The 11,949-nt window shown below is 34.4% G+C and overlaps 1 protein-coding gene across 2 annotated transcripts; it reads right to left on the bottom strand.

Moving 5' to 3' along the window:
* Nucleotides 1-1,854: 1,854 nt before the first annotated feature.
* On the bottom strand, nt 1,855-9,971 carry LOC110878335 (TATA box-binding protein-associated factor RNA polymerase I subunit B). 2 transcript variants are annotated; one of them, XM_022126624.2, is made up of 5 exons: nt 9,535-9,971; nt 5,559-6,123; nt 3,935-4,741; nt 3,655-3,788; nt 1,855-2,477 (listed from the first exon to the last, which is right to left on the bottom strand). In XM_022126624.2, exons 2-5 carry the CDS (start codon nt 6,121-6,123, stop codon nt 1,986-1,988), a joined length of 1,998 nt encoding a protein of 665 aa, XP_021982316.1. In that variant the 5' UTR covers nt 9,535-9,971; the 3' UTR covers nt 1,855-1,985. The 2 variants fall into 2 exon arrangements, with proteins under 2 accessions (XP_021982316.1, XP_021982317.1); XM_022126625.2 differs by lacking the exon at nt 9,535-9,971 and adding an exon at nt 8,441-8,637.
* Between the last annotated feature and the right edge of the window lie 1,978 nt (nt 9,972-11,949).

Raw genomic sequence — 11,949 nt, forward strand, 5'->3', positions numbered from 1 at the left:
GTGTTTTCATCACTTGGGTTTACGTGGGTAGGGGGTTGGGGCATTCGGCTATGGCTCCACTTTATTATTAAATCTAGTTATTGAGTGAACTAACAATATAACCATACAAACATATATCAACAAATGCAGTTATGTTGCACCTCAAATACTCAAATCAAACACAATACGATTGAACGTATTACAAACGTGTACAGTTGTGAAACAAACCAGTCGTGCAAACAAACAAACAATTAGTGTGCGATAAACGCAAAGTGTAAATCTTGGAAACTCGAGTTGTCACAATAATGATATTTCTTAATCTGGTCGAGTTTGATTTCTTTATTTTTTCAGCTAGCAAAGATATAACAAACTCTTTTATACTCATTTAGGGGTGACGAGTAATGGTTCTTTTTTTCTATATGAAAAAAGTGTATAAAAACTGTACTACAAATAAACAATGGCTGGTTTGGGTAATAGATCAAAACAAATAACTTTTTTGCTGCGGGCCGGTTAGATCAGGTTGACCAAGACCACTTTTTATCATAAATTTTCATTAACAATTAGTGTGTCAATATGTCTAGAAAAGTTATAATTGTCAATATAATCATTTTTTAATGAGAATGATTTAGGAGTTTCCGCATCAAGATTACACTTCGTGTGACTTTGAACTGTTTCCTTTTTAGCTACGATGTTATTTTACCCGTTTAGCCAGTTATAAGTAAATAATAACCCGAATTGACACATTGATTAGCAAATAGGTTGGCCTTTTATCTTACAAGACAATGGGAGATCGGTGATGAAGTTAGTGGGATGATAGGGTGGTTGCACAAGAAGTTTTGATAGCCTTGTGTTATAAACAAAGTACAATTAAAACATATGCGATAAGACTTGGCTCTAAGTATGGGAATGGTCAGGGTCGGCATTGGACGAGAGATGATTGATTGACTTCATTGGGAAACCTAGCCGCTTGGTGCGCATTAATGAAGGTACAATCCAACACATATTACTGTAGGGTGGGGTTCTAGAGTGAACACTAGTGTATTTGTGAACTGAGTGAACAAATCCTGCCCATTGATTTACATCATCAAATCATATAATATACTAGTGTATTTCATCATCAAATCCTGAACAAATCATGGACATTGATTTACACTTGTGTATTGACAATCAAGGGCTAGGATTAGTACACACGGTTCACTATCAAGTGGGTGTTCACAAATGAACCTAACCCTAGTAGTGTAAGCTAGCTTTTTCATTGATATTTTATACTACATACAATACAACAATACAAGACAAATTAATCTGTTGAAAAAACACAGATCTAGAAACTTTTGGTGGAGAAAAATAACAAGATGTGGTTCGTTGTCGTGGAGTTCAGATGGTAGGAGCTAATGAATAAAAACAGAATCAGCTCTGGGGTGATTTAAACCGCTTTCTCTAATAGACCGAGAATGACACCTTGTTCTTCCTCTTGGATCTAGATCTGCAATAGAGAAGAAAGAAAAGTGGGATTGTAGAGACGGCTAGTAGAGGAAGAATCCCTTATTTCCAGCTACAAAAAGTGTGTTTGCCCCACACCTATTGCCCTAGTAATGAGGTGAAGGCCTCCTTATATAGGAGAAATATGCAACCCTAACCTCAATGGGCCAGACCCAGTTAGGGGTTGTCTCTATAAGCCCACAGTCTAGTGTAATGTCAACTACATCGCGCTGGGCTTCTCGGGTTAGTACGCAATAACAAATAACACAATAAAATGCGATAACGGAAGTGAGTGATCGTTTGAGTCGGGTCCATTACCATACCTCATCACACTTGTAATTATTTTGCACCTTACTAAAAATGGATCGTAGTCTTCTAGCACATTTAAGACTTGTCAAATCGAACAAAAGTTGTAATATATTTTTCCAAATCATATACAATGGATGATGCAAAATTGGATCTCATTTCTTTGGACAAAAATTGGATCCTTGTTACAGGAGGGATAAACAACAAAATATGAACAAATCTCACAAGTTTAACTTGGAAAGATTTATAGCATTGCCATCATGACAAAGTTGGCAATCTTCATTACAAGGCATCTGTTTCAACGAGTGTTGTATGTTCTTCTCTAACCAAACCAATCGTCTCTCGAAACTAAGCACTGCGGCATGCATACTCCTGATATCAAGTTGAGCCACTCGTGCACAAGAACGTAGTAGGATGTAATAATCCGCATGTGCAGCATAAACATACGCCCCGTCCCCTTTTTTCCTTGTGTAGTGTAAGTAATCATGTCTTTTCACTCTTTTCCTTGGAGGAATGTAACAAAATTTGTTCTCTTCCATGTTTGATTTCATCCGACTTATTTCTCTATCTTTGTGGGAATCCTTGGAGTCGGGGGTAATTTCATCTTTGGGTTTCTTAGTCTTGGTCTTGTTCTTTTGGCTTTGTGAATGATCTCGAGGTCTCTTGTGAACACTAGTCGGGCTCAAAGAACATAACTCCGATGGTTTATGATCCTACAATGAAACACCAAAAATATAACCAAATTTAAGTAGAGAACTATAAGAACCGCATAAGCAATGGTATCTGGGGCTGTAATCTAGCCGAGCCAAGTTGAGCTTGAGCTCGAACTTAAATGAGCCAATCGAGCTGAAACAACGAGAGCTGAAACAACGAGCTCGGCTCGTAAAATGTTCGAGCCAGCTCTAGCCAAATCGAGCCGACTCATTAAATTTTTTTATTTTTTATTTTTATTACAAATATTGTTAACATAAAGAACAAGAAAAATTAAAATTACACATATATCTATATGCATTATTTTTACTTTTCTAATAATTTCAAGAAACGAAAGGCATAATAAAAATAGGGATTAGCTTTTTTTTTTTTTTTTTCCAAAATACCCGTACCCATACCGATTTTAGGTATTCGTTTTTTTTTTTTCCAAAATACATGTATCGGTACCCAATTTTATTGATTTTGGTATTCGGTACTTTCGGTATCCATACGAGTACGGGTAAAAACGGGTACTGGTACCGAATTTTATATAGAACTTTAAAAGTTTTTTTTATATTATGTTTTATTTCGTATTATAGTATTTATGGTACTCATATCGATTTTACCTATTTGGTACTCATATCGTATTGGCACTCGTACTGGTTTTACCTATTTGGTACTTGTATTGTATGGTACTCGAGCCGATTTTACCTATTTAGTACTTGTACGAGTGATAAAAAAATAAAATAAAAACAAAATGGTACCAAAGCGGATACCGTACCGAAATACCCGTACCATACCAATATAATCGGTACGGTATTTGGTACCCAGTTTTGTTCAAATTTGGTACCGGTATTTTCAGTACCGGTACGAGTACGGGTACAGTACCAATCCCATCCCTAACTAAAAATATAACTTTTGTTTATTTTCCTATATTTTTATATGTTGTTGATTAATTGAACTTAAAAGATCAACACTTCAACCCCTCCTATTTTTTTATATTAATACAATTCGAGCCGGCTAGCGAGCTCACAAGCCAAGATCGGCTTGTTTACAAGCCTAGCTGGCAACCGAGCATTTTTCAAGCCGAGCTTTTTCTGAGCAAGCCGCGAGCTTTTTGAACACCCCTACTTGTGTATTCCATATATATATGGCAATGATAAATTAATATACAATTGAAAAGAATAAATACAGACGTACCTTTTTATTCTCGTAACACTTCCAAAGGTCCTCTATAATCTTATCTTCCTCTTGATCCTCAAATGACAGTTCCACGCCAGCAAAAACAACATCTTTACAATATTTAAGATATTCTTTTAAATCCTTACCGTGATCTACCAAACACAAAGGATACAATATGTTAGACAACAATTAAATTATAAACCAACGCCACACATGTCGATTGATAAACAAGTTGATGACCAAATCCTAGGCCTTTCGATAAATGTATAACATTTGAACGGAACCTTTAACATCTTACCACTTGTATCAAAAAGCTCATTGTATTTTGAGTGTAGTAAAACTAAAATCTCCGTGGCATCGAAGTTGGATTGTTCGGACCGCTTACTGTAAGGCTCTGCAGCAGAATCATCTACATCTGACTGGCTGCTACTTGGCTGTGACAGCTCATCGTCATTATTAACTTCCGACTTTTTTCCATCTTTTCTTTTAACTGCACAGGACAACGACATTTCCCACTTCCCGAAGCCATGGATATTGTAAAGAATCCTAATCGAAACTATAAGTATAGACAATATAAAAGCGCGTGTCGGAAGTCTGAACTCGTTAGCAGATAACCACAGCTCGGGTGGCATAGACCACTCATATATCCGGCATGCATGAGGGAGAATAATATTAACTGGAAGAGATAACTGCTTAAGATAACGGGAAGCGATTGCATAAAAGTTAACCGGAGGTAATTCTAATCCGATTTCTTGAGCAATAGAAGCTGCTAATGACTCGAGTTTTTGCATTGAAATAGCTTGTGTAGGTCTAAACATACGGCTTGAACTTAGGGGACATGCCTTAGTAGGGGATCCTATTTTTTTATCGATTTCGACAAAGGCGGCAAAATAGGGAAGTTTTCCGTCAAGTGTCCACTTAACTATATCGGTTGATAAGATTGGCTCCCTTGCCAAATGGCATGCCAAAAAAGAAATTACTAAAGAGTAATATAAAGGTATTGTCTTGCTCACTGATTGGTACCATATCATTACAGATCGTTTACCGAGTAAATTATGAGGCTCAGATTTATGCTCAGCCCTAACCCCAACACTTTCTGTTACCCCTGCAATGAAATAAAAGTATTTTGGTTAGTTAACAAGAATTTAAAAATCACTGGTAATGAAAAAAATAGTCTGCATATAAAACGTAAGATATTTTTGACAAACTTTTGCTATTTAATCAGTCAAAACCGCTTTTGGGATTCAGTCAGCAAAAATATTTGCCAATGCTAACAATTGACATTTGAATATGTTATCATATGCCTGTACAATTTGCATTCTTTCTAGAGTAAAATGCCATTTTCGTTCCTGAGGCTTGACCAGTTTTGCGACTTTCGTCCAAAGGTTTGTTTTTTCCGCATCTAGATCCAAAAGATTTGAAATCTTGTCATTTTCATCCGACTCGTTAACTCCATCCATTTTTCTCCGTTAAGTCAGTGATATTTTCGTCCTTTTTATTTAATAAGGGTATTTTTAATACCTATACATTATGCTAAATGCTTGTACATAAAGTGAAAAGGCCAAATTGCCCTTTAAGTTAACTAAAAAACAAAAACACTCCTGACTTAACGGAGAAAAATAGATGGAGTTAATGAGCCGGATGAAAATGGCAAGATTTCAAACCTTTTGGATCTAGATGCGAAAAGACAAACCTTTGGACGGAAGTCGCAAAACTGGCCAAAACCTCAGGGACGAAAATGGCATTTACTCTTCTTTCTATGATAAAAGAACCAGAAAGAAAAAAGATTCGGGTTTACTTAAACTCTCAGAGGCTCAAAGATCTCGACATTTCAGGAACACAGTTAAATAACTGCAGGTGCATGGTAAAGCAGCTAGCCACGTCAATTCTCTTTTTTTAACTTACAGAAAAGTAAAAAATACCTTGCACTTGAGATTCCGATTCATTAATAGCCTCATCAGCCCAATCGTCAGAGAAAAGCTTAGTAGATGCTACAAATCTTAACCAAACGGGCTCAATCATGCCAACAATTACTGGACACACGTTAAACTCTTCAACCAAAGCCTTGACCTGCAATTCGATCATTATCTGGACACCCATCACATATCTCATTCTAATTTCTGAATAATAATCTTCATAACCCAATGGTTTAGGGCCTTCAGGCTCACTCCCAAAATCAGCAGGCTTAGTAGGACCCACCCCATCACCTGCTTCAGCGTCATTGTCCACTTCGGTCATTAGAGTTTCCCAAAATTGTGAAAGCGGTTGGGATTGGGTGATGGGCTCGGGTTTAACAACACTTACTCGCCTTTGAACAACACTCCCTATATTCTCTTTGGTCAAAAGCATTTCATCTTGATCGACAGCGGTGTCCCTGATTCCGTCAGCTTGAGCCCCGCATCGCTGGCAGTAAAAAAAGCCATCGGAACCGTCATCCATCCCCACATGCCCACAAACTATGCATTCCGAACCCAATCCATTAGCCATCTATAAAGACACAACACCATCAGTATGTAATTTACTTAAAATGATTAAAAAAAACAGTTTTGTATATTACCACAATCATTATATGAAATGGAACGTGACAAATCGTGATCACAAAGTGATTAAAGTAAAAGATACGTGATATTTGAAAGTAAAAACAAAACCCAATTTATATGAAATGGATCATGTGAAAGTTAAATATATACATAGAGGCCTGTTAATGTACAAATTGCCTTAACGTACGCTGCGTACGAGATGTAGTATCAACATGCGATTTTTTTTGAACATGCAATTTTGGTTTTTTTAGCAACATGCGATTTTTTTTTTAACATGTGAACTTTTTTTTGGTAAATTACACTTTCCGTCCTTCATGTTTGTACCGGATTGCAACGGATTGCCTTTAACTTCAATAATTACAGTCACAATCCTTTATTTGCAAAACCCGATACACTCTACGTCCTTTAGCACTAACCAGATTAAAATTTTCAGTTAAGTTTATTTAGTTAAGGGTATTCTGGTCAATTCATGCTTTTATTTACATGTTTAATAAATAAAACCAAAAAAATTACATATACACATCTCTTCCCCAATTTCCTAACCCTAAAACCCTAACCACCACATTGCCACCACCACCTCATCCTGCCGCTGCCACCACCACCACCACCACCACCACATCCTGCCGCAAAAACTCTATGTATGACTATGAATTGATTTGTTTTAGAAAGTTCAAAGACCTAATTCCAAACCAATAAACCTATGTGAAACCAATATGGATCAGACCAATAAACACCAATATGGATCAGACCAATAAACCTGATAAGAACAAATCAAGAAGGGAAAGAAGAGATAGAGAGAAGAAGAATAGACAGAGACAGTGGCGGATCCAAGATTTTTTTCCACTGGGTTCACTTTTTTAGGTGCTCGAATTTCGTTCAACCCAACGTTAGAATTTTCGGGTCGGGTCCATAGTTGTCAATAGCGGCTATAGTGACCGCTATAGCGCTCTATGTAGCGAAGCGACCAAGTGTCGCTATTTGGGTCATAGCGACCAATAGCGTGAATAGCAACAGTTAGTTTTTTTTTATGTAAATAACAATTAGATACAGAGTTATAAAATAGCTGGATTTATAGGTTTTTGTTAAATATACATGTAAAATAGCATATATACCAAGGTATTTTGATATAATAAACATATAAAAATTTTCAAAATTCTTTTTCTAGTGTATCGCTTAGCAGTGGCAAAATGGGTGGGTTGGGTAGGTTTGGGTAATGGGTTAGGATGGGTATGGGTTAGAATGGGTTTGGGTTAAGATGGGTTTATTAAGAGATGGGTTAGAATGGGTTTAGGTCAAAATGGGTTTTTGTCAAAAAAATCCAAAAAAAAAATCAAAAAAAATCAAAAAATTCAAAAAAAAATTCAAAAAATTAAAAAAAATCAAAAAAATTCAAAAAATTCAAAAAAAAAAAAAAAAAAAAAAATCAAAAAATTCAAAAAAATTCAAAAAAATAAATAAAAATAAAACACTTAAAACGGTTCTAACTTCTCCTTAACTACCATCTAATCTAATACCTGTAACAACAGTTAAAACAGTTAAAATATGGCCCAATAAGATAACATCAGCAGTTCTAACTTCTCCTTAACTACCATCTAATACCTGTAACAAACAGTTGTAATAAAACGACGCAGCGCGATGTGTTAAAACAATGCAAAATATTGGCAACATCAGCAGTTAAAACAGTGCAAAAATATTGGTAATAAAACGACGCAGCGCGATGTGTTAAAACAGTGCAAAATATTGGTAACATCAGCAGTTAAAACAGTGCAAAATATTGGTAATAAAACGACGCAGCGCGATGTGTTAACATTCGTGACCCGTTAAAACATCGTTTTATAGCAATACACTGCTGCTGTTTATCTGTTATGATATGAAAACCCATTAAAAAAACCCGAAGAACAACCCTATAGCAACTGATCACATTTCTAGACTTTCAAGATCAGAACACAAAGAGATATTAGCATAAAATTTAACCAATAGTACAATAACAACCCTGATTACCGATTAGCAAATCTGGAATATTATTACCCACTTTTTGACCTCTATGTTAATCCTCGCAATATGATATACCCCTAAAGCAAACATCAGCACCAAAAGTTACAACCAATTTCAACATTTTAATCCAAACCCTAAATGTGGTGCAACAGTGGTTCGTCGGTCATTGAGCCACGATTCATCAGCGGTGTGAATCGATCGGAGACGGCCATCCGTAATTGAGCATATGATGCGATTGATTGTGGCTGAAAGAGAGAATTAGTGAATACCTATTGATTGATCGTAATGGAACACCAAGGGTTAATCACTGCAAGTTGGTCTGTAGACGAATCGCTGGACGTTGATGAACACCAAGGGTTAATCTCCCTGTTCAGCAGCAGCAGCAGCAGCTATGAAGGTTCGTTTGAAGACTTGAAGTTGATGCGTGTTTTAGGTTTAGGAGTAAAAACCCATCTTGACCCATGGGAAAATTTAGATGGGTATTTTAAAACCCATTCTAACTCATCTTGAATAAATTGACAGCCCAATCTAACTTATTTTCTTTTTCTAAAGAGGTCCAAAATAACTCAAAATATCATGGTTGGGTTTTTATTGTCACCTCTAGTATCGCTATATATAAAATAGCGGTCGCTATTTGTCGCTATTCGCTATGTAGCATATAGGTCCCTTGTCGCTATTCTCTATTAACAACTATGGTCGGGTCGGCCTTTATCGCTAAAGATTTCTATCCTATTTTCTATCTTCGTCTCCATAGAAACACATTTCTCTAAAGTGATTTCTAATAAACTTTTACAAAAGTAATTTGAGTCAAGACGGGTCAGGTCGGGTCGGGTTGGGCTTTATCACAAAGTCACTTTTTCCCTATCATCTTTGGAAGTTAGTAAACCAAATGACTCACAGCTAAATCTCCTCCAATAGTCTATAAGCATGACAAGATGAAGTAATTGTTATGTTGATCCCTACTTTTCAATAATTTCAGAACCCATAAAACCATACCCAAATGCTGTTGCATTGAAAAATCAAACTGATGTGTTCACTTCATGTAATTTTTGAACACAACTAAAAAATAATCAAAAACCGAATCCATTTGCTGAGAATCAAAAATAATGTATACACAAGTTGCATACAATTCCTTTCATCCAAAATATAGAAAGATGTAATACCGAGCATAATGGCTAAAGTAGGTTGTATGCATTCTCAATACAAATAATTTCAGGTTAATGAGATGATACCCAAATTTTGCTAATCATCCACAAGTTACAGATCCAGCTCTTAAGTTTTATTCAAACATACAAACATTTTCAGGTTAAAGCATATTAAAAGACAACAAATTGAAGATTAACATCAACAATTTATAACAAACCTGAGAGATTAGGAGTGGTGGAACCAACGGCTAGAATTGGATAGGTGGAACGTGGACGGTCGGAGGTGGAGGCGGCGGCTGGCGAGTGGTGGTTGTTCGCCTAAATCCGCCCCTGGATAGATGTTCACCAATTCGAGGCTTTATTCAGTTATGAGCAGCTAGGTTTATAAACCCTCTAACAACCTGTAACCCACCACACCTTGGAATGTCGCGGTCAGGACCGTGGCCACCATGTGGACTGCGTACCACTTGTTTGACCCTGCGGACACTGCGTTGCACCCGGGGATGGCTCCCGCGATTGTGAGATGGCTCCCGGAGAGGGTGAGGAAGATGCAGTTGGAGGAAGATGATGGTGGCGGCAGGATGTGGTGGTGGTGGTGGCGGTAGGATGAGGTGGTGGTTAGGGTTTTAGGTCAGGAAATTGGGGGTGATGGAGAAGAGTTAATGCAATTATTTATCTTTTATCTATTATTATTATTATTATTATTATTATTATTATTATTATCTTTCTTTATTAATAAATAAAAATATTTTTTATGACACATGTCATTCTCTGGTAATTTCTTACCCTTATTTTTTATTTATCTCTTTTATTAAATAATAATAATAATAATATTAATATTAAGATAAATTTAACTAAATCTATTTATCTCTTTTGTTTTCGTAGTAATCTGAAATTAATTTCTTTTTTAGCTTTAAAATTTCAGTCTTTGACAATTTAAGTCTAAAGTTTCAATCTTTGGTATTTTAACCCCTTTGATTAATTTGATTTTTAACTTCTAATTCTAAGGTTTTCATCTTTTGCAATTTAACCCCTTTAATTTTTTTTTTTTACTTTCAACCCAACGCTTTTCATCTTTTGCAATTTAATCTCAACACTTTTTTTACTTTTAACTTTGGTCTCTTATATACTTTTCATCTTTTATAAGTTCTCCGTTTAACATGTCGTTCTAAATTTTCGAGTTAACACACCGCAACGTGCGTGTGAGGTTCAACGTTTTTTCATCAATTTTTTTTCATGTTTGACATATCCGTCATACGATTTTTTTTAAAACTATATCTTTTTATTATTTATTATATAAAATCATATTTATGCAACCCGTGTAATGCACGGGGTTTTAACGTAGTTACTTTACTATATATTAATAAACTAATTGAAAAGAATAATAATTTTAATATATTCTAATAATTTTTTTATAAAAAAAAATTTGGTATGTTTTTAGGCTTTTTTTATAAAAAAAAAATTGAAAAAAAAATTTGGTATGTTTTTAGGCTTTTTTTAGTTACTTTTCGAGTTTTCGCGATAAAAGTGGTTTTCATTTGAACCATCCTCTATTTATTTATTTATTTACTATATATTAATAAACCAATTGAAATGAATAGTAATTTTAATATATTCTATTCTAATAATATTAATATTTACTATATATTAATAAACCATTTAATCATTTATTTACTATATATTTCTAATAATATAAATATAATATCTATTATTATTATTATTATTATAATAATTATTTTCTTTAGTTTTAACTTTAATTTAACGATTTATTTATTTAAATAAAAGTATGAATTGATCAAAATACCTGAATAAATTTAACTGAATATTTTAATTTGGTTAATGCTAAAGCGAGTTGGGTATTAATTACCATGAGTAAGAGATTGCAAGATTGTGAGATTATTATCATATACATCTACTTGGCTACTTGTCTTATTGTGTTCTGTAAACAAATAATTTTCATTATTAAACTCATGTAATACACGAGACTATAACCCAGTTTATATAATATATATAGAACTTACTTAGAACATTTACAACAGATCCTTCATATTTATGTGAGTGTAACCTCTATATGTGAGAGTAGTTGTAAATTGTTATGAGTGGAGGAGAGAAAAAGAAAGAAAAAGTTACTATTCATCAGTAAATTTGGAGGAGATATTGTTCACCTCTATAATTTTTAATATTTTTTTGAAAGTGGTTGTGAGTGAAGGAAAGAGAAAAGATAATGATAAAAATATAAAAAATATTATTTACTTGAAAATGTGGTGTTTTTTAGTGTAATTATAGAGATGGAGTGAAAAATTCGATTGCTCTTGGAGCATTCACATTGAAGCCTCCATCTTCATCTATATAATTTAATAAAAAAACACATTTTTCTCTAAATTATGTTTAGTTTTCAAAAACCTCTCACATCCAACTCTTTATATATATCTTTATCTTACTCATAAACCCTTATTTTATTATTTCTTTCCTACACAATCACAACAAAAAATACAGAGGATGGATATAAACCTCTAAACATAGAGGTTTACTTTAGCATTTATAAAATTTTATCTATTATAAGGATTCTAATGTAATAGTATTTTTGTTGTTTTCTTTAGTTCTTTCTCTATATTATATTGAATTTATTTATT

This window comes from Helianthus annuus, chromosome 9 (assembly GCF_002127325.2).
Source record: "Helianthus annuus cultivar XRQ/B chromosome 9, HanXRQr2.0-SUNRISE, whole genome shotgun sequence".
Taxonomy (NCBI): domain Eukaryota; kingdom Viridiplantae; phylum Streptophyta; class Magnoliopsida; order Asterales; family Asteraceae; genus Helianthus; species Helianthus annuus.